At 43.4% G+C, this 24090-nt stretch overlaps 1 protein-coding gene across 1 annotated transcript; it reads left to right on the top strand.

The window, feature by feature from the left end:
- Positions 1-52: 52 nt before the first annotated feature.
- Positions 53-23022, top strand: LOC119180333 (sorting nexin-8). Its single transcript, XM_037431515.2, has 13 exons — positions 53-215; positions 352-479; positions 6409-6535; positions 7325-7548; positions 8696-8810; positions 9966-10087; positions 11264-11344; positions 11859-12019; positions 15728-15860; positions 16709-16777; positions 17541-17633; positions 19366-19521; positions 22553-23022. The coding sequence occupies exons 1-13, from the start codon at positions 194-196 to the stop codon at positions 22628-22630; spliced, it is 1509 nt and encodes a 502-aa protein (XP_037287412.2). The 5' UTR covers positions 53-193; the 3' UTR covers positions 22631-23022.
- Positions 23023-24090: the final 1068 nt, after the last annotated feature.

Below are 24090 nucleotides of genomic sequence, written 5' to 3' on the forward strand. Positions count from 1 at the left end.
CGCACATTTAGCGCACCCCACAAAAGGGGGGTGGAGAAAGTTGTTTTCGGATCCGGCGCTTCGGCGATGCGTCCGGCGTGCGATGCCTTCGGTGCGCGTGGTAAACTTGTAGTGTGTGTCCAGAAATAAGCGCGGAGTAATGGAATCGACGCGTTATCGGTGAGCCTCCTGGTCCTGAAAGTTCTGACGCAGGATGTCGGTCGACCTGAGCGTCGGTGAGTGAACAAAATCGACGCAGGAGCGTTTGTTTTCGGGGTCGTGTTGTCGTAGTACACATGTGTCGATCGACGCACGAGCCGAATGCGCGGGTTTGTGTCACGTCCTGCTACATTTTACGTGGCGGCTTCGCAGGCGCGGTGCCGGTACTCTACAAGGAAGTCCACGGCCTGCTGAACCCGAACGACCGCAACGAAATCGACCGCGAACTTTTCGGCCGGCTGTTGGCGTCGACGAACCTTCCGAAGACGACGTTAGATCAGGTGGGTGGATGACGAGATTGAAACGAGGGCACCACTTGACACGGAAACGCCTCCCGTTGTCGCGCGCAAGACCTGGTGGTTAGGAAACCCGGATAAAGAAAGATGACCTTTCTTTTTTTATTATTACCATTGTGTTCCTCTCCTCAACTGACCGCGTTTTCTTTTCGTCGATGGCTCTCACGGGCTCCGAGCGAAAGTCATTTGCGGCGAGCTCAGCTGGAAAACCCGTTCGGCAAGTTTGCCCGCTGCGCCGAAAGGGTAGCACAGCGTGGCGGCTGATCTGAAGGCACTTGTGGCATATGCAAATGTGTGCATGTTCTCCGTAGGTTCGCCGCTGGCTTTCGCGTGCTGGCTAGCGCAGAGCTTTTCAGCGAACTGTCCAGAGGGACGCGAAAGCTCACTAGCGTTTCGCCCGCGATTGTTGTACTTTCGGATCGCTCCGATGAAAGAACTGCGCCGCCTGCCTGAGATTAGGAGGTCTCGCGTAGCTGTACCTAAAGTTTCGACGAATCACTGCCAAGTTTATTTCCGCTGGCGCGATTTATGAACGCCGATTTGCGCGCTCTTCGCGTATCCGCTACAGTGACGGAATTTGTGAACGCAGCTGTAACCGCTTGAGTTAACGGCGGCAAAACAGACTCATGTGCTGTACGACACGAATGTCGTACGGCCAATTATCGATATCCCGCAAAGTGGACGCGTGGCGTCGCCGAAACGCGCGTACATGACGCGCGTCACGGAATACCCATTGGCCTCAATTGTACTTGCGTAGTATGTAAGCCCGTTTAGGCGCGCGCTTGTCTCCGTGCTTGCGCGGTTCTTTTACAGACGTAGGATTAAGAAAAAAGAGCTAAAGAACTATCCAGAGGAGAAAAGAAGTGGGAGAGGATGTATCAACCTCGCGTGGGCTGCATCTAGGATAGAAGTGTCGAGATACACCGCGTCGCCTTACAAAGATAAGGCGAATTGTACCAGCTTGGTTACCCGCGCCCTTCCCTTCCTCCACCTCGTTTTTATACATGTGTATACGCCTCCGGATGTGGCTATTTTGTGTCAGCCCTGCTTATCTGAGGGTTTGGCGGAGATAACGATGAGGTTGCTTGAAACCGGTTAATGCAGTGGAAGCATATTTCTTTCGCATTGTCTTTTTCGATGGCGTGGTTTTGATGGCTAGTTGACAGAGGCATGCCGGAGTTTCTGTGGCTGAGAGGTAAGTCGGTCGTGCTGCGCAGAATGTTGGTTAGCTGAAATCTAATGTTTCATCCCTTAAACACGTTTACAATTTGTATCTCGACTTGAAGTACTCTTATAGTGCGGCGGCCGCATTTTTCCTAGACCACTAATAGCGGGCAAGTTGAATCAACTATTTACTCATTGCGGTGATCTGGTGCTTATCATGTTTGACTGCTGACCCGTTGGTTGCTGGATCGAATTCCAGCCAAGGCAGCTACATTTTACTGCTAGATACAGGTGCACAATAAAAAAACCCAATTGGTGAAAATTTTCAGAGCCTTTCACTATGGTGTCTCTCAATGATATCATGGTTCTGTGACTTAAAACCCCTGTCAGCTATTATCAGTGAACCTTTCTACAAACACAAATATTTCAATAAGGTCTTACTAGAATATATGGGGCAACTTTAGTGTAACATTTTAAATTACTTGACATTTTTTGACCCACCATGGTGGTCTACTGCTCGACTGCTGACCAGAAGGTCGCTAGGATTGAATCTCGGCTGTGGTTGCCACATTTTCGCCCATGTTTTGGGCCCATGTACTTAGATTTAGGTGCACGTCAAAGAACTCCAGGGGGTCAAAAATTCTGGACGTCTCCACTACGGTGTCTCTCATATTCATATCACAGGTATGGGACGTTGAACCCTAGATAATGTTGGGGAGCTTTCGAATGGGGGCCACTTTTGCATCAAGGCCACCGCGCTTGCGCAAAACCACATTTGGGTTTGGGATTGGGGACGCTACTTCTCGAATTTAGCGGGAGCCCCGAAGCCTGCCCCAAAAGACTTGTCGGAAAAACGTGACGGCGCCCACTGAAGTAACGGCTCTCGGCCAAGACTAGAGTGGCGAAGAATGCAGTGAGTGTCCAAAAGCTCCACAGGCCCTTTTCAAAAACTCATCGCTCCTGCTGGACCCAAAGCGTCCATACGCAAAAGGCTTTGGGGCCCCTATTCGAAAACTTTCTATTATGACCTTTTTAAAGGGCTGTCATGGTGCATGCAGAATAGACGTCATTTTTTCGGAGTGCCATACCACCGAGCTCTGCTGGGTGTGAATATCAAAGCTGTGAATCTTTACACAAAACCACTTGGCATAACCTGTGTAGTGATTCTCTGGACAAACTTGCCGAGTCAGGAATTTGTAAGGAGGTAATGTGGCACTCTTGGAAGTAACAGTGTTGCATAAGGGCCAAAGCAATAGGCAACTGTTTTCATGGGCTTAGGCAGCACTATTATACTCTTCATTTACCCAGGTGCAGTGTAGTCTTAAGAGCTTCCAGTAAAAAGCAGAAGCTCTTGATGGAAAAAGTGAATTGTTTAGTCGATGCATCTTGTTTACTCACATGCTGCTTTTTAGGGAAATAATATGACTTCGTTGACTATGGTAAATGTTTAATGAATTTCCATAAAGCTGAATTGTCTATTCAGCATTGCTGTCTTTCGTAACTCTGGCACCTGTAACCAAGTCATTTTTTTTTTCAATAACTTTGTTAGTTTCAGGGTTGACTTTGTATACATGCAATAATTAATGGAAAGTGCTGTTGATCTTACTTGCAAATTCATTTTGGTATTTCTTCCCTTGGCAACTGGCAGGGTTCATTTGTCACAATTTATTATGATTTTAGAGTTGTGGGAAGAGTTAATAGGCTGAAATAGTGAAATATCTCTGCTGGATATAATTCTGCAGCATGTACTCTTTTCACAATTGTAAGCTTACTACCAATTTTAATCGCATGCCCACGTATCAAAATGTAAGAACACAAATATTGCTTTACAATGCACTACTGGCACACACCTTCATTATACGTCTCCATCATTTCAGGAGATGATTCAATTGTGTTCTCCATAGAAGTTATGAACTTTTTAGACAAGTTTACCATTTTGTTAGACTTTGAACAATACAGCCTTTGATGTTTCTAATGATGATTTATAACACTTCACTGGCGTAACATAGACTGCCATTTTTGTACCTATGAACCTAATTTAACAAACTGTTGTGATTTTATAGTCAAGCTTACTGTAAGACTAGCTGCCCACTTGAGCAGTTGAATAGCGAACTTTTCCTGGTGTACGAGGAAAATGAAACATATAAGTTAATAGTGTCAGCCTAGTGGGTGCAGCTTTATTGCAGAAATGCATGCGGAATTTTTTTACCGGGAATGTACAGGTGCACTCAATAAGAGTTTCAACATGGGAGCGCATGGCCTCACGAGTTCGAATGTTAGGAATGACTTCAAATTGCTTTTACTTTAACCACTAACTATTATTTCTTTTGTTTAAGGTAATACCTAAGTGAGAGAAACGTGTTTAGTAATTTAAATAAGGGCTAGTGGGAAACCTTACGCCATCTTTGAACGTGTGAGGCCACGCGCTTCCGTGTTGCGAGCCATTTTGAGTGCGACTGTACATCATTGTAACCGTTGTTAGTTATCTTGTTTTTGTAGGACAGTCAGGCATGAACCCCGCTCCTCTGATATGAGCAAAGAATAGGTACGAACTTTTGTGTTTTCCCATTAGTTGTGTCTAGCAGGTGAGTGTAACGGCTGCTGCAGCAAATGTTGTTTGTGATAAGCTGCAGATAAAGAAAGCTCACCTGGCTTGCTTGCACCAGACAAGCTGTTGTGCATGTCACCAGCATGAAGCGGCGTTGTGTCAGGTGCGGTTGAGTAAACGCTGTTCTTGCTTCGAATGACTCTGATGACAAGTGTTTCATTATGAACCATTGCGATGATCCTAAGCCATAGAACAGCATAGATGCATTTATAATAGCTGTCGAGTCTGCTTTAAAATACAGTAAACGTAACTTGAATCTGGTGCTTAGAAACAATACCTCACCATTTTAATTATCAGATGCAAGTTTGAATATTGTCTGAAGCGGTACTTATAGATTTAAGTGCATCAAAACAGTTAAAAAAGTGGAAATTTAGTAGGCAATTGCCACCAGCAATAGAACCATGCTTGTTGGCTGGGAAGGAGATAGAGTAGTGAATGAAGGATATAAGAGATGTCAATGATTATATACAGCACAAGGGACAACGGTGAATTGAGAAATATTCAGGCATGTGTATTCTATGTGCGATGATCCTAAGCCATAGAACAGCATAGATGCATTTATAATAGCTGTCGAGTCTGCTTTAAAATACAGTAAACGTAACTTGAATCTGGTGCTTAGAAACAATACCTCACCATTTTAATTATCAGATGCAAGTTTGAATATTGTCTGAAGCGGTACTTATAGATTTAAGTGCATCAAAACAGTTAAAAAAGTGGAAATTTAGTAGGCAATTGCCACCAGCAATAGAACCATGCTTGTTGGCTGGGAAGGAGATAGAGTAGTGAATGAAGGATATAAGAGATGTCAATGATTATATACAGCACAAGGGACAATGGTGAATTGAGAAATATTCAGGCATGTGTATTCTATGTGCAGTGTTTGGTGTTTATTGTCTGTTTTCTTCATTGCTGCTTCGACCTATGAACTTTGGCCAACATGCTCTATCAGCTCCTTTTCTAAGAAAATTCCAGGAAAATGGATCCCCCCCTACGGTGAAAGATAATCCAACAAGATTTGGGGGGTAGAGGGGGGGGGGGGGGGCTTTTTCGGTCGTGGAGCAAGATCCAAGATAGTGGAGTATGATCCACAAAGAAAAAAGAATGCACCCTAGTGTTTTTAGTGAAATGCTTTTTTGAACACGCGTGCATTCACTGTTTCCAAAATAGCGAATCGAACAGTGAAAATGGTGGTAGTGGAGGATGGGCGAGGGGGGAGCTTGCTTTGTCATTAGGACATATTGCATATCTCAAAAAAAAAAAAAAAACACAGAAGAGCGCTTGTTTGGTATTTGAAAAAGTAATGTGAACCGGATGTGCAGACTAACTTTATGATAGTATAATGTTAATTGATATAGCTGTAAACACTGCTACATCAGTTTACAGGTGCGTGAAAGCTCAGCAGTAAACTTTAAGGCAGTGCAGTATTTCTTTAAAGCACTATTTGCATTTGTGTAGCGAAAGAGGGCTGGTTGCTGGCGCATAGAGGGAAGATGAAATTATTTGTCTGCATTTTATGCTCGGACTTCAGTGCCGGTATTTTCCGGTCACATCGCAAATTTAAGTCATTTTCTTGTTTAGGCTGCTACTATAGTGTGCAAATTCCTGTAAGAATCATTGGGAACAGTTTTCTCTTTTCCGGCATGCAGTGCAATGTGCTTCTACAAACAAATAGCCTGACAACAATACGAACATGGACGAGTCCAGTTCTTTTCTTTATTGTCATCGCATTGTTGTGCTATTTTGGAGATAAGGAGAAACCTTCTGTATTGTTAGTCTGTTGGACGGTCCCTGCTGGTGGCAAGCTATTTTCTGGTCCACTTTTCCTTCTTTCAATTTGCATTACAGTTACTGCTACACTCAAACCGCGATTCAGTGAACCCGGATATAGCAAAATATCTGTTTTAATGTAGCAAACAAGGCATAGTCTCGCAATATACCTTTAGGAATGTACCTTTATAATGAGTTTTCAGATGTGACAAACTTATTTGCAACTTTGTTTTAATTAGGTTTGAGTGTAATAACATCCCCATACTTTCCTTGGCTCATTGACTATTAGTTCACATTAATATTGTGCATAACTAAGAACACGAGCTTTCCATTTACACTTCCTTCCTTGGTTCACCCTGGAACATTATTTTTCAGGTGTGGGAATATGCCGGTGCCAAGCAGGGGCCTGTGACCCCTACAAGCCTGTACAGAAGCCTTGCACTCGTGGCTATAGCGCAGCAAGGCAGGCAGCTTGATGAAAAGACACTGCTCAACCTCGAAGGTATGCGTTGGGTGCACGTTAGCTGGCATCTTCTTCTTCGTGAATTGTTTCGTTGGGATACCTCAAGTGTGCCGTACCGGCTGTTCCCAACGCTTTCACTACTGATCATGAGATAGCTCGGGTAATGACACACACATCAGCCCTGCCGATCCTGAGTATACTCGTTTGGCCTCTTTAAACCACTGCTTGCCCCTCGCACGAGAAGCATTGTAAAAATTTTTTAAAATTAAGTGGGCATTTAACGCCATATATGAGTACCGTTTACAGCAAGTGTACGTGCATCAGTTACCAAGGAAACCTTATGGGCTTGCTTGGTAACCGTTTCACGTATGCTTGCTAGGTACCGGCTACACTATAAATTGTAACTTTTGTGAATTGGGGAAGCTTCCAATCTGCTATAATTCTTCGTTTTGTGCACCAGTAATGCATTATGTGCACCTTGTTGATGCTGTGTCTGAGGACGATGAAGAGCTGTGGCTGTGGTTTTTGTAACGGGTCGGAAGCATTCAACAACCCGCTCGTTATGCGATTCACTGTGTGATGCCTGGTTGTTAATTTACTTTACTGCGCGATATTGCACTTTTTAACACAGTTCCTTCCTGACATAAAACTTGTTACATCTTTTTGCAAAGGAGTTTCGAGCATCAGCATGGCTCTGTGGCTTCTGCCGCTGGCTTCTGCCTGAAACGAAGCTGGTGTTTACCAATTTCAGCTCATAATTTTTCCAATTTTGCTAGAAAGTGGAAGTTTTATTGGTTTTATTGTGTTGCCTGTCCTTCTTTTCGTTAGTGTTGCCAAATCCAGTGTTGCCAAGTCCGGCCCAGCTTCGAGAGAAGCTCGGGTTGACTGGGCGCAAGATGATGAGCCTGGACCTAAAGTCTGGTGGCGCGGATCCACGCATCCTCAACACCAGCTACGCGCAGATGGTGGCGCAGGACACCATTCGCGTCGCCTTGGTTCCCGAAAAGAAAGGCATCATTCTCAAGCATGTTGTCTACGAGGTTTCTAGTCAGGTTAGTTTGTGCTTCTATGTCACTCACCCTTTTGTGACGGGTCATTGATGGCTGTACAATTACTTGGCCTGGTGATAGTGGTTGATGTTCTTAGACAGCAAATAACTTTAGTCAAAATAGTAATGAACACTATTAATAGTGTTTTGGGGAAGTAATACAAATGTCAAGCTGTCTGTACTTTTTGCAATGTGCACTTACAAACAAGAAAGGTGAGCCGCATCCGAAACAAGTGTGTGAAAATGATACCCGCAGATGCCACGAAGGATATCTCCCACTATAGTTACACTTTGAATGTCACGCAACGATGTTTCTTTAGAAATTACCCTCCATGTTTTTGTTTAGATTCTGCTGGAAGGAATATGTATGCGTGCCTGGCTTTCCATAATTAGCAATAGAAAAATTGACTCATGCAAGAAAAGGAATAGTTATGTGTCATACTTTGTTATAAGATTGTGCAACTATTCAAATGTTCGAATGAATATTACAATATTCGAATTTGCTTTGAATTGAATTTAAGTTGTTGGAAATATTGAAGTATTTGAAATGAACAAATAAGTGCATATTAGTCCACATGTAACTTCCTGTAAAGGTGGTTTTGCTGCAATAAAGGACAGTGAGGCCGTGAAAACGTTTGTGCAGGAGAATTGTGCACTGCCAGGAACTTTACTTCAAGGTTTACTTCAATAAATTACTGTGAGATTTACCCTCACATCAATTCATCATTTATGTTTAAAAGCTTGTTATAATGGCTTATGTGGTGTGTTATACCAGGTTATCCGGGCTATGTGTAAGTCAATAGTAACTACTCAAACGTAATATATATTGCTGGTTATTACTTGCTTTCTAGAAAGTAAAAAAAAAAACTGCTATTATTCAAAGTTGCTACCACATCCTTTGAACATGGAAGAACGGCATTCGCACAGGTTTTGTTTCAATTTAAAAAAAATATTGTGCAGGTTGATTGTGTCGTGATAAATATGCCCATTTTTTTATATCATATGATATACACACATACACACACACACACCAACTATTCGAATTCAATTCGAAATTATTTGAAAAAACAAATCACTGTTATTTACTTTGAACCTAAAATTCACTACTCGCACAAGCTTAATAACATTCACATTTGGTGTGTGTCTTGCAGAGGTACCAGTCTCGTGTCGAGCGGCGGTACAATGACTTCGTGACGCTGTTTGACATCCTGGTGCAACGGTTCCCCTACCGAGCTGTGCCGCAGTTGCCACCAAAGCGGGCGATGGGTACGCATCACTTGCAGCTTCTGCTGTCAGGGAGGGAAAGTTGACAGTTGCGCATCACTAGATATCAGTTCAATGCACTTCGTTATTCTATGTAACATTGGCGTGTTACATAGATGACTGTACGTGTAATGACAGTCCGCCTTGTTGGATCAGTGGCTAGGGTGCTCGGCTGCTGGCTCTAAGGGCGCGGGTTTCATACCGGCTGCGCCGGTCGCCTTTCGATGGAGGCGGAGTGATTGAGGGCGGAGGATTGAGTGCACTGTGCGATGTCAGTGCACGTTAAAGAACACCAGGTGGTCAAAATTTCCGGAGCCTTCCACTTCGGTGTTCCTCGTAATCTTATCATGGTTTTGGTACACAAAACCCCACATAACATTAAATTATGTACCTGTAGTGGCAAGTCTTTCATGTAAATGGGTCAGAAATGAAGTGCAAGGATCAAAAGAAATGGAATGGGACAACGAAAATTATCTACAAAATTTACAGTGCTACTTGGAAAAACTAATAGCAAATATATATCGGTTAATAAGATCAATTAGGCCAATACAGTTTTACTATGGTTTGCTGATCCTGTCAGCCCTGCCGCGGTGGTCAAGTTGCTGAGGTACTCGTCTGCTGACTCGCAGGTCGCGGGAATGATTGCGGCGGCTGCATTTTCGATAGATTCAAATATGCTGTAGGCCCTTGTGCTCAGATTTGGGTGCAGGTTAAAAAACCCCAGGTGGTTGAAATTTCAGGATACCTCCACTACGGCATCTTTCATAATCATCTGGTGGTTTTGGGATGTTAAACCCCAGCAACTATAACCCGGCATTCCAGCACCATTGCACTCAAAACTCAATATAAAAAAGTTGCATCTTACACGAAAATAAGTTTGTTGTATCCGAAAATTCGTCATAAAGGTATATTCCTAACACTATATTCTTTGCAAAACTATTTTTAATGTACTTCGTTATAACCTATATTTCGTTGTATCCAGGTTCATTATATCGAGGTATAAGTGTAGTGGTCACAGGGCACACTGTCTTCTTAAGTGTTTTCCCACTAATAGAATGACTAGTCATGATTTATTATCCGGGACCCTAAAGCCTATAAATATTTAAACTAAATCTCGGCGACAGCATTCACGGCTCCCTTTTTTTTATCCCAATGCAGCCGACTCGCATTTTATTGAAGAGCGGAGGCGGGCGCTCAGGCGATTTCTCACCCTTGTTGCAAGGCATCCCGTCCTGGGCTTCGACAAAGCAGTCAACATATTCCTGACGTTTAGTGGCACGGTGAGTTTCGAGGCTCTATTTTTTTCACTAAAGCATTTTCATAGGTTAATTTTAATTGTTAGTCAAGAAAATATTGCTCTCACATCCAGGCAAAGCTCGACTATAGGATGCATTTTGTTGCCAGTGATGGTTTAAAAAAGCGTCTGTTGGTGATGCTCTTGCAAGAGTGTCCATAATGGAAAATTTAGGTCTCGATCATTTCGAGAGCGAGCCCCAAACTACATTTGGGCTAGATGCCTGTATTCAGTAATTAAAAATTTGATTAATCAATAAACTTCTTTGATTATTCATGAAACGGTTCCAATTTGTCTCTGCTTTTTCTATGTGGATACTTGAATGCCAAATTTTTGTTGCCCATTATTTTAGGCAAGATTTAGGAAATTTTGTGTAGCAAGAAAAAAAAGGCAGTCTCTGGTCGAGGAAAATTTATTGGGCAAGATAAAGGGGATATAAGCTAGAGGCTCCACGCAGGGGCTTAGAAAGAGGGAATGATCATTTATCCTGAGCCAGCGCATTGTGTGTCCTAGCAGGGCGGCCTCCTTTGTGAGGTCTAGGTGTGAGGGCTGAGCCTTGTATGAGCAGAAAAATGCGTTTTCTTTCAACATCGTAAAATGTGACTGACCTTGCCAGGGGCACGAGCAAGGGCAAGCGTCTCGGCCCTTACTTGGGCCTGTGGGTGAGCCACCGTAATGGTGCCACAGGTGGCGCTACTGATTAGAGAGGCCGCTGTCTTACTACCCGTGCGGGCACTTACACGTCATTTAAGGTCGTTGCGGGCCATGACCGCCTCTCCAGCCCATTTCATAAGGCTGCGCTGATTGTTCGTAGTCGAGGTCTGATGGCTTGGCTTCCCACTGCCCTTCTAATATTGCTTAAATGCCTATGGTGCCAGATGCTTGTGGGCATCCCCATACCACACGACGTAGGGCATTTAGTAGGGGATTTTTTTCTTGGGAGAAGAGGGGGGAGGGGTCAGTTTAAGGCATCTAATACCAAAAGTAGGGGGCCTCAACACCCATTTTCGGCTTGTATATTCAAAAATTCAAGCTAGGAGGAGCTGAGGTGGGGACGTTCCGGCATCCCCCCTTCACCCTGCATCGATCCGTTGCAGTGTACTGATGTATTGTTCTCTGTACGAAATGTCTGCTTTGAAACTTGCCCGATTGTGACCTACAGGATGTTCAAGCACGGCTCAAGGAGTACTGCAAAAATGTGCCAGACGAGTTCCTTACCAGTGACGTCGCACGTCGGTCGGACGTGAGTACTGTTCCACGAAACACTGTTTTTTTTTTTTGCATTTTACTTTGTCTTTTATGCCTAAAAGCATAACAGCTTGGTATACCGGCTTATATGCTCCAAGTATAGTAAATCTTAAAACGTAACACATTTTACAGGTTATCACTAGCGTTCTACCGAAAGTCAAATCATGCTACTACTCAAAGTTGTTTCCGCATTCTTCGAACCATAAAAAATGATATTTGCGCATGCCTTGTTTTAATTAAAAAATATATATATTGTACTGGTTAGTAAGATTGTGACAAATACGCTCATTTTTTGGTATATTACGAAGTATATACTATTCAATTATGATTTGAAAATATTTGAACCGAATCTCTGTTCGCTTAGAACCTAAAGTTCACTATTCGTGCAAGCCTAGTTTTACTGTATTGAATTTCGTACTCAAAGCTTTAGACTGTTTACATGCTGTACTGACAGCAAGCGGGAGCTGTCGGAGGCCCAACTTTTGTGCTCTCTTGGTCTGAAAGCGTAGGAGCTGGTGTCCAGCGACACGACGGTGCAGTTTGCCATGGCGCGAGAGCAGCTGCGTCAGGTGTACATCTGCCTCAGCCAGCTGCGCGAGGCTACCCAGCGCATGGTCGACCGATCCAAGATGGCCGCTGTGGACATCCTCGTTGTCAGCAAGGAGTTCGCGTGAGTACTTCCTTGCTTGCCCCTTGGCGTCTCTTGTGTTTCACAGCGAAAGCTGTGATGAGATTACAACAACGCTCGCATGCGCCAAAGTTATCCGCCGCCGCCGGCAACCGTAACCACTATCGCGCAAAGTAAAAAACAGTGGGATTCTAACCTGGGTCCTTTGTGTGCCAGCCGAGTATTCTACCACTGAGCCACGCCGGTGCTTAGCTTCGGTGCAAAGTGGCTGTCAGCTGACTTGATGTCAGAATAGGAATCTCGTTAATGTGCGTAACAAAGTATTTCACTACAGCAAAGGAACAACCAGGCATCACACAATGCGAATTGTGCAACGAATGGGTCATCGAATGCTCGAATTCATTACAAGAACTTCAGGCATAATTCATCATCGTCGTCAGCCACAGCCTCAAAAAATTGCACAAAATTTCTTGCAAGTGCCTGTCAGGTACCACCCATCTTTGAAGAATCATGAAGGATGGCGTAGTAAATGGCTCCCTACTACACAAAAATTATGGCAAACTGTTTACGCAGACCATTTTGCATTCTTTGGCCCAGAGGCTTGAAGACGAGGCGCATCCGACTGGTCATTTCCAAGCGCTTCACCGGAGCTTTCTTTGTCGTTTAATTACGCTTGAGCGGATATTGACAAACTTCGAACATTCTAAGTATTTAAACATTACAGTATTCCAATATGCCTTGATTCAAATTTAAATGAGTGGTATCTTGAATTTTATTCGTAATGAATGAACAGGTGTAGCATACTAATTCGCATGTGACCCCTTTCTTTGTAAAGGTAGTTTCACTGCAATGGAGAACTGCTACACCATGAATGCACCTCTTGAAAAAAACTCCGCACTGCCGTGAGGCCTTACTTTAGGAAAACATTACCCTCTGATCTATTCACAATATTTCAAGTTTGAAAGCTTGTTACACCAGCTTATGTGCTCATTGTACCGTAACCTTTTGAAACATAATGCATTTTACAGGTTATCACTTGCATTCTACGATCAGTCAAATCCTGCTACTGTTTAAACTTGATTCCCCTTCCTTTGATTAAAGATAAATGACATTTATGCGTAACTTGTATCAATTAAAAAAGTATTGTGCTGGTTAATTGGCCCAACGCTAATATGCTCATTTTCCTTTGTAATGTGTGATATATACTATTTTTGTTCGATTCAAAATTATTCAACCAGATCGCTATTCACTCACAATTTTGCTTCAAACCTAAAATTTACAGTTTTTGCATTTCCGATGGAGGCGGAAATGTTGTAGGCCCGTGTACTCAGATTTGGGTGCACGTTAAAGAACCCCAGGTGGTCAAAATTTCCGGAGCCCTTCACTACGGCGTCTCTCATAATCAAATGGTGGTTTTGGGACGTTAAACCCCACAAATCAATCAATCAATAAAATTTACAGTTTGCACAATCCTACAGGAGATCAACTGGCACAAAGAAAACATGCACCCTTTGCGCTAATAGAAGTCCTTTGTAAGGTGCAGCATTCTTGTAAGCTGGCATGAATATTTTAATGCTTCGACACAAATACGAATTTTCCTAAATATTTTAGTGCTAGTTGAAACCAATGACTAGATGTTGGTACTTCACCGCATGTCGTATGCTTTAAAGGGTGGTTTTACTGCAGCATGGGCCTGCTGTGCAATGAAAACCGTTCATTTATGGGAGACCGGCTCTGTTGAAAGGCCGCACTTCGTAATGCAAGTGCACAGCGGGGATGAGAAGAAACGCAAACAAACAGCGTAGTGGGCCGTTTTCCTCACTTTCCAACCTTGGTAACTATAGAGAGATGCTAGAATGGTTGTTGATTTTATCCCGGATGACTCTGGCGGCGTTTCATTACCATCTAAGTTACAAACGCTTGAAAAGAAATGCGATGTAGCAGAGAGTGTAGACATCACATTGTTTGGATTTTTTTCCATCCTCATTGTACATGTTACCAGCGCCCTGATCAACCTTTTTTTTGTACTTTGAAGTCTAAAAGCATATTGTACAGCCTATGTGAGATAACTGGGAGCAATGTTAGACTGTAACATAGTTTACCGCTCCTAACTTCAATTTACTACTATTCGAATCGTGCTGTTCGCAATCGCTTAAAAAATATTCAGTACTAATTACGATTTTCTTCTACTCCACTTCGAACCAAGATGTAATGTTCGCTCTAGCAAACTCTTTTGCTTTAAATGACTGTTGGAGAACGCTGATGGAATTTTTAAACAACCAGTGTTGTCACTTTAGTCTGCCTCGTTGTTATAGTGCTTGCAGTTCTCGGCTGCTTGTTGTTCCCCTCATAATCGTGTCACGGTGTTAGGATGTAAAACCCTAATAATTACCTTTATGTGCCATCACTGGTTTTCTAGTAGAGCACTAGTTGCAGTGTTTCTCTTATTGCTCTCTGGTGCGCTCCTTTGTGGCTTCTGTTTCAATCCACCTCAATTTTTGTCTCTTTTGCTGCTATGAACACGGCTCATTTCGATAGTCTGACATTTTAATGGAGTACAAGTTCTCAATTGCATCGTGTGCACAGCAGTCTCGTAGAAATATGCGGATAGTAACCTTTAGGTTCGAAGCAAATTTGAAGAGAATCGTGATTTGGTTGAATAACCTTGAATTGTATAGCTTTAATATTATATGTCGCATATTAGTATAAAGAAAAATTGGCATATTTGTCATGATCCCACTAATCTGCACAATATTTTATAAAGATTGCAACAAGGCAGGTAAGTGTGGCTTCTTTGTTGTTTCGTAGTGAAGTGCGCGCTACTTTGAAAAGTAACAGGACACAAATTTCAATAGCATGTGAGATATAACTGGTAAAATTCATTAGAGTTTAAAATTGACTTTACTTTGCGTATATAAGCGGCAGCGCAAATGTTTTTGGATAAGTGTTCATAGTCTTAGCACTCCTACACCGCAATGAAACTTCTTACACAGGGCCGTTACATGCGGTCTAATATATAGGCTTATGGCTTATTTCGAAATACTTTGAAATTTTGAGTTATCTAAATACATCTCTAAGTGATTTCCAATACTGTAATACTTGTTCGAATATTCGAATTGCCCAAATATTCGCACATGCCTACAGCCTTGCTTACAAGTAGCTGATAGTTGCAGACGTGTGACCAGCCGTGCCGGGGTTAAACGCGATGCTATTTGATCTATTTGGTGTGCTTGGTGTTAGTAGAGGAAAAGCCTTGAATATTTTGTTAGGTACATTTCAGGCACACTTTACAGCTTGTTGTAAGTTCGACTGGCTGCAACTGTGAAATGATGTTGCCACCATATTCTAGAACATTTCTCCACTCTGCGCTCTACCTTGCCTCAAGAAAATTTATGGCAGATCTACTCCACGGCATAGATGCTCACAGCGTATGAGCTATAATCAGCGGTGACGCTTGCGAACAGCTTTTTCATTGTCAATTTAGCGGCAGGGCTGTGCTCAGCTCAGTTGAGTGAAGGGCAAATTGTGAGTCTAGGCCTGTTTGAGAATTTGGGGATTATAGTCTTTTTTTACTTTAGTGCTAGTGCAGTTACAATCGCGTTTTGCACGGAAGCAATTTTGCTAAAGTATCAGCTGATTCTTTTGCAGCCTTGAATCCCCACCTATTCTTGCGTTCTGTGGGATGACATGCTCTTGTGGCTTCTCCCGAGATTGACGACTTCCACGACAACGTATTCTCGCAATCCGCAGGACGTTGAGCAACATATCCAAGCTGGAGTCCGACTGGGCAACGGGTGGAAACGACGCCTGGAACATTGTGCAGAAGGCATTGCGATCCTTACAGAGCCTTCTTGTGCCAATTCATGAGGCTCATTCTGAACAGGTTAGTAGCGAATCATAATGCAGGGACATTTCGTTTATATTTGTAAAGTGATTGGGCATTCGTATTCCCGATTCCGTGGGAAGCTCATGAGAAAATTCGCATTGCGTGCGAAATATTTGCGGATGCAGTCGAACCTTTATCGCATGAAGGTAGGTAGCATGAAATGAATTGTCAGGTATAAAAATGAGTTTAAAATTTATTTCTCCATACTTTGCGTCAACAGATTCTCTGCTGCTTAATAAAAAAACCTGCTTAATTTGCTGCATTTGAAAATGCTGTTGTGACAGTAAAAAGTGTTAAATCACAGAATAACTGCATTTGTTTGCCGGCACCTCGAACTACATCTTTTAAAGTAACTTACAACAGTGCACTGTAGATCCGTGTGCATCTTTGGGTCATGAGCTGGTCTTGTATGATGGTACCGTCACAGTTGAGGGTTAGCGATGGTGCAAAGCACACATTTGTGATTTAACACTGTTCACATGACACACCGACATGACATGAATCGACATCACCTGCATCAACATGTCAAGCCTCTACGCTGCCACCAAAAATTGGCAGAAGACCCATTGCTGACCTAACAGAAACACAATGTTTTTTTTTTTTTTTCATATGCCCCAACCAAATTTTTTTCTTATTATGGTTAATGCTGTTCAACATGTAATTGAAAGGTAACACTTTCACGCTCTGACAGAACTTTGCTATAGTAAGTTGCAGTTTGGTAATGGAGGACGCTTTATCTTGTCTTGCTATTCAATCACTGTTTTTATTTTTTAACAACTTATAGTAGAGCCTGTATTTATCAAGCTGCATTGTTGGTATATTACTTTTACCAAACCCTGTTCCAGTCTCTCCATGAAGAGGAGGAAGTTCTAGAAGAGCTTAACTTATTCCTGGACCTTCTAGTTGCTTACAAGGTCAGTTGCACTTTGTCAATTATGAAATTGACAATTTCGTCGTTTGCAAAATTATAGTTGTAGTCTTAGACCATTGCAAACACTGATGTTCTTGAGTGTCGGGCACACTCAAGCATAACATTAAAATCGTCTTGCTAAGTCAAGCATGAAAGCTCTAGCAGGATCTTTTGAAGCATTACTACACTCAAGAAATTTTGTGTGGTTGATACTATCTATTTACAATACTGCCAGTCTCTACTAAGGTCGTAGCACATGAGCACTATATTCCTAGAATGTTCATCAATTTAACCAAGCAATACATTATAAATAAGTACCTATTGACATCTACCTTGCACTTTCTACATAGGCAATTTGTACTACAAAATATATAAAGCAAATGCAACTACAGTGAACTCATTAAACAAAACCTTAAGGGACCAGAAAAATCTGTTTTGTTTAACAGGAGTTCCATTTACAGTGAGATGAACAAGGGTGGAGAATCCAATCGTGCTAAACACACATTGAAGCAGTGGTTTCGTTTAACAGATTTCCATTTCCTGAGAGTACACTGTGCATATAAAACGGTAAATTAAACATATCATGAATTTTTGAGCGTGTTCATTCGCATTTATTAAAAACTTTTTTCTTTCTGAAGTGGTGTATACTGTATGCGAATTGCTAAGTGTGCGCTACAAATGCGAAGGTATCAACAGCTCATGTGCGCATTATGCAGATTTGCTTCAAGACCCTGTTCTGACCTCTCTAACTCGTACTTTGTCCACAGGCGTTATGTGATCGTCACGAAAGTGGTGTCGTACTTGGCCACCACAAGGCCATCAACAGAATGGTGAAGAAGTCCTCCAACTCATTCGGAGCTGTAAGTAGATGCAGCTTTGCTGCTGTTCTATGCATTGAAACTGCAAGTTCCTTCATGAGCCCTTGGCTTTTTCGCATTAGTTATGAACTGCTTATACATGCACCACAAATAATTTATTACAAGGTGCTGGGTACTTTGTCGTACTGAAGGTGTCTTGTAGGATGTCATTTTGAGCATATTCTAGCAATGTGTGATAATTGGGTGGCAATTTAAATATCCATTTATTATGCAGTCAGTCATATTACATTCTTACATAAGAATTGAGTAGCTGAATCAAAGTGCATTTACGATTCACTTGATGGTTGCAAGCATTATGTGAAGTGAAAGTTCTTCACCATGGCTGTCATGAGCAGCACTTTAAACATCTCTTTTGACCTGGTAGTATATCAAAGAGATCATATTGAACATTCTGAAGTATATTGCAAGATACTCTAAAATGCCAAGCAAGCACCCCCCCCCCCCTCCCCCCGCACCTTTTTTGTTGAAAGATAATCTTACAAGATTTGGAGGAAGGCCCTTGCTCGTTCACAAATCAAAATTCATGACGGCGGCAGAGGAGCCTCTAAAAATGCGAACCTGTGAGTGAGTGAAATGAACTTTATTTGGTCCTGGAGAACTGGTCAGACGCCCCCCTAAGAGGTGTCTGCCGCAGTTGCTGGCCGCATCCACGCCGGTACTGGAAGACCGTGGCTCTACGCCCGTTCGCAGGCCTCCTGGACTGCCGAGTATTAGACTGAGAGTTCGGAACTTTTAAGAGCCCTCTCCCAGTCTTCTTCTGTGCTGAACTTTGCGCCATGTAACGCCGGGCACTGCCAGAGCATGTGAGCGAGTGTGCAGTTATGTGCCTCACAACTAGGGCATCCTGGAGTTATGCCATCAGCAAAGTGGCTAAATGTGGTACGAGATGGGAATGAACCTGCCTGTAGCATCCGAAGAACCGACGACTGTGGCCGAGTGAGCTTGGAATGCGGAAGCGGGTACCTCCGGCTTGACAACTGATAATGGGACGTGAACCTGTGCCTCTAAACACAATACTTGGTTTAATATGCGTTCACTTACTGTTTTTACTGAAGTGAAGGGAATCCTTGTGGGTTATCACAAGGGCAAAAGACGTTATTCAAGTCTATCGACAATTTATGACAACTGGGAATGCAAGCTCGAAGCACGACATTTTAAAATTACCGAGAAATCATGCACGTATATAAAGGCTCTCCGACTTTGGCGCTTAAGAACCGGAGCTGCAGTATTTTGTAGCCAAGAACAAGGTACAGAAAAAAATGGTGGTAGGACAGGAGGGGTGCTTGCTCAGTCGTCAAAGTATATGTCAAGTCTTCGGAGAGAAGGGTGCTTGTGATTCTGTGTCAAACGGATACATATAGATTGTAGGGGTCTGAACTGACCCGTACCTCCTTTTTGCTTTTCCTCTGGCAAAGCTTGACCCAGTATGTGAAGCAAGTTCTCTGTCTGAATGGTATGAAGTACAGTATGTTCTGTCTGTGATGCTTATCCTTGTAGACCTTAAAAAACTACCAAGGGCAAGCTTTGGCATAAATTCGTTAGATCAAAAAATTCGTTATAAAGGTATATTTCCGACATATCTGTCGCAAGACTATTCTTCATTTACTTCGTTATGACAGATATTTCGTTATATCGAGGTTTGAGTGTATTATGCCTTGAGTGCATTGTCGAAAGCCACACAACTCCAGTCTTCTTTTTGATGCTACTACACTAGGTGGATCCGATGAAGCAGGCACAGGAGCTCGAACACAGGACGCAGTTCTCGCTGCACTGCGTCCACCTGGAGAGCCAGATGGTGTACGCCCACATGGAGGCGCTCGGCGGCATCACTCGAGCCTTGGTCCGCATACAGGCTAACGGACATGCCAAGGTAGGCCAGCTCTCACAGGGTGCCACGTGCCTTCGCAAAACCAAACAGATCCAATAGACTATTATGCCAAGGAAAGTTTAACTATCGAAATGGCAATGATGGTTTCCTGGGGTAACACGTGAGCCAGTCTGGGCGCACTCCGCAGTTTGAAAGTGCCACAGTGCTGGATAAGATTAAAGGAGAGCACGTGCGCGGAATCTGTGAGGCTGCTCTAATGGCGCGTGAAAGAAGCACGTGCATAAGCAAGCCATCAGTTGCACTGTTGTACAGAGAGCTCTGCTTCTTGGGATGGGAGGGTTGGCCCAGCAGGCCACAGTAATTGTTGATGTTTTTAGTAGTTTGCATCGGTTTTCAAGATCTTTTTTTTTTTCGCTGTTTTTTACTGTTAACTTGGCTACTGATAAGAAGTTTCTTGGCATTGAAATTTCGGTTGGAAGTCAATGCTTGTCCCATCTGTTTCCTGTCCGTGTCCACGTGTTTTTGTTTTTTTCATGCCGTTAACACATCAGCTGTTAAGTATGCACTACCAACTAGTTCAGTCAGCTACTTATTAAATCCTCTGGTTCCCCATTTATTTATTTATTTATTTATTCATTTATTTGTAGTACCCTCAGAATATGAATACATTATAAAGGGGGTGGGGGTGTACACAGTAAACGAAAGCGAAAACAATAATAGTACAAAAGTGAAACTAAAAGCATTGTACAGAATAATTACAAAAATGCAAAAAATACAAAAAGATAATATCTAGTAAAGTACAATATGCAGAAGAAAGAAATATGTTGCACTACAGAAGGCTTGATAAGACATTTTTAAATACAGTTGTGTCAGTTACGAAGGCTGGTAAGTGATTCCAATCAATTGCTGTTCTGGGATTAAATGATTGCGAGCTTGCAGTGCTTGAAAAATATGGTATGGTTGCCTTATGATGATGATCAAGTCGATGTGAGCGGAATGGAGCTGGGCGTATCAACAAGGAACGAAGAGTAGGGTTGCGGTAGTAAAATTTGTGAAAAATACAAATGCGTGATTGCTTTCTACAGGTTGCTAGGGAAGGGAGATTAAGAGCAGCTTTCATGTTTGTGATACTGGTATTGCGATCGTAATTGCCGTACAATGCGGAATATAGGTCGAGGCGGAATATAGGTCAACCCCCTTACCTTGACCAGCGAAAAGGGGAAAAAAAAAAATAAAAATGCAGAATAGTTCACGCATTCAGTCCTTCGAGCTGTCGAAGCTCTCCTCCGACGACTGCTTATCGCTAACCGCCTCCCATAGCATGTCGTCCTCAGTGCCGTCGAGGGCGTCGCTGATGCAGCACTTCTTAAATGCGCGCACCGCCATCTCTTCAGGTAGAGACCTCCATGCCTCGGAGACCCAACCAGAAACTGTCGCGAGAGGTGGCCTGCACAGCCGGCCTGTCGGGGTCCATGTGTTGTCGCCAGCCATCCATTCGGTGTACAGCGCACGCACACAGTCCTTGAAAGGTTTATTAACGACAACGTCCAGCGGTTAGAGTGTTGATGTCATTCCAAGATCAGTCTTTCCGTCGCGAAGGCTCTCCTTCACCGATGTGGTCAAGTGCCCGCGAAACGCGTCCAACACGAGCATGTTCCGGTGCTGCAGAAGTGCTCCGGGCTGCCGGTTCCACACTGTCCAGCTCCACTCCCGCATTAGGGCCTCGTTCATATACCCCTTCTCGTTGACGCGGACGACGACATCCCGCGGGAAGGCCTCCTTCGGCATTGTCTTCCGCTTGAAGATGATGAAGGGGGGCAACTTTTTGCCGTCGGCCGTGCAGGAAAGCATAACAGTGAAGCGCGAATGCTCTCTTCAGGTCGACAAAAGCCTCACCTCTTTTGCCCCGCGTTCGCAAACAGTCGTGGACGACGGCATGTCGAACCACACCGGCGTTTCGTCGGCGTTGCCAATCTGGCCTAGCATGTAGCCATGCTGCCGCCGGAGGCTGTTCACGTAGAGTTGAAACTCTATCAATTTGTCCTCGTACATCTCCGGCAGCTTCTGGCATATCGACGTGCGCCGTCGAAGGGCAAATCTTTTGCGTCGCATAAAGCAACGGACCCAATAAATGGATCCCTTGAAGTCTTTCTTTGATAGACCGGCTTCACGGGCAAGCTCGACGGCTTTTGGTCGAATGAGCTCCGCATTCACCGGCAGGGATCTGGCACGGTACTCGCGGACGAAATCCGCCATTTTGTCTTCGAGTTCCGGGTGCACAGCTCGGCCACCGCGAAACGACGTCTTCCTCGCGTTACACACCGGCAGTTTGTATTTTTGGTTGCGCCAGTACCCGACGTTTTCTCACACTCCAAACTGCCGCTGTGCCGCCATGTTGTCATTCGCCTCCGCGAACTCGATAACTTTTCTTTTAAACGCGGTGATGAACTGGCGCCGCGTCCCCGTATTCATGGCTAGTCGCAAAGTAACGTCGACACTCGCTACGAACACTAAATGAACAAAAAAAAAAAAAAAAAAGGCGTCAGCAGAGAACCCCGGCTCAAAGAGGCGATGTCGATGCTGATGCCCAAAAAGCATGTGACACTTCTTGTTGCCAGACGATCACTTGGTTTATGCCAAGGGCTGGTATATAGGTCGAGGGGTGACTTTTCATTGACATTTTCTGGAAAAAATCTCGACCTATATTCGCCACTATACAGTAGATGAAGCGAGCAGAGCGATTTTGCACTGCATCAATGCTTTGTATTAATGTAGAGCAATGCGGATCCCAGACAGATGAGGCATATTCTAGTTGGGGGTGAACGTATGTACTATAAAGCAACAGTTTCAGTGACGGTGGGGCAAGATAAAACTTTCTTTTCAAGTAACTTAATGTTTGGTTTGTTTTAGCTGATACGTAATTAAAGTGATATTTCCATGACAAGTTGTTAGACATGTAAACACCAACGTAGCAATAGGAAGCCGTGGTTTGCAGGGGAAAATTGTTAAGGTCTTTGGTTAAGGTCCATGATTTAAGGTCCTTTTCCTCTTCTTGCTCTTTTGCACATTTCAGCTGGGAGCCCTGTGGAGCAGCATGGCACCCGCTGTGGCAACCATGATCCCGAACGCAGGAACACAAGTGCCACAATGAGGATTGGCCCATAAGACCAGCGAATCTGCTGCTACCCCCTCTCCCTCTCCATTGTTTCAACGGCTTCAGGGGTGGTAGCCGTACGTACGAAAGGCGCACAAGTCACATAATGCAGTTCTGTGGACTGTTGCCAAGCAGCTTGGGCAGGAAAGACCTTGCAGGCACTGTCCACAATACTTTCTCGCTTGTTCTTGTGAAGCCGTTAGGACAAGGCATGTGTGCAATTGTAAACCGGATTATTTGAGGTTCGGGGTACACTGATCAGAGTTACTGCATTTTCGTACATGTTGGAGGACAACTGGAACATAGGAGACTTTGCTTGATCACAAATGAGACTTCGCTTAGACGGCGTAGATACATAGCAGCCTCCAGTGAAAGCTGGGGCAATAGAATACTACAGATATAAGCTTCACAAGGTCTTGAAATGTTGTCATATTTCAATGCCAAGACTAAGAGAAAAAAAAAATGCTTCCATTACTTCTTAATAGCAGTGACCTTAAAGGCATGGCTACTTCACAAACCTTGCCAGACGAGGGCTCTGAGGCGTTACAGAAACAGTGTGTCTCCATAATTCTCCAATTAATTTTCTGTTAATGCTTCCATAATTATTTGCTGCTAATGTGTTTGTAAGATGTTTTGTGACAGCAGCCAGGTAGGTGATTCACCAACTTACGTGCTATTTGGAAACATGACAAAAAAGAAAACTGCTCCATTACCAATCACACTATTAACAATCGTCATGGTACCAGTCTTCCTGAGCCTTGTTAAGAATGTCAATGGTACTACGCAGTTGTAATAACTTTTGCCTAACGTCGCAGCTCGACCTATGCAAGTACCACTCCTTTGAGTAGTTTCAAAAGCAAAGTATGTCCATGGATGTCACATGAGGCTTTTCCGTGTTGCGACATCACGGCTATACAGTCTACCATTGCCGGAAACCTCTAACGTCAGACACGCATACAATTCTGGCACTGTTTCACACCCCTGAAGCAGGCCTCTGCTTTTGTAATAATGTGCAAATTGTGTGCTATTTGTTCTTTTCCCAGTATATTACAGTTGTACCTCAATTTACTGAACACTGTTCATATGAATGCAGTTTCGTAACGAAAGTATTGTTGTTTAGCACTCAATTTTCACACGTAACAAGCCTAAATTGTCTGTGGTGCTGCTGGTTATGTGCCCGAGGATGCAGTAATTTTGTGAAAAGGTAGCGAATTCTACGTCGTCTGTGAATGCACCTCAAGGCCCAAAGACTCTAGAGAGATTAGATGTATATGTATGTAGCAGTGTATTTCTTTATCTTTTCTTTTCTTTCTTTGTACAGTGACGTGGCACAGTTTCCTAAAACTTGTCAAGCTCAGTAGTGCAAAGGCCTTTGTTAGGTTTCTCAGATATTTAGTTTCTTGTTAGGAAGGAGTTGTGACGCATACATTACCAAGGCGCCTTTGTTTACGTTTTAG

This window comes from Rhipicephalus microplus, chromosome 7, assembly GCF_043290135.1.
Source record: "Rhipicephalus microplus isolate Deutch F79 chromosome 7, USDA_Rmic, whole genome shotgun sequence".
Taxonomy (NCBI): Eukaryota; Metazoa; Arthropoda; class Arachnida; order Ixodida; family Ixodidae; genus Rhipicephalus; species Rhipicephalus microplus.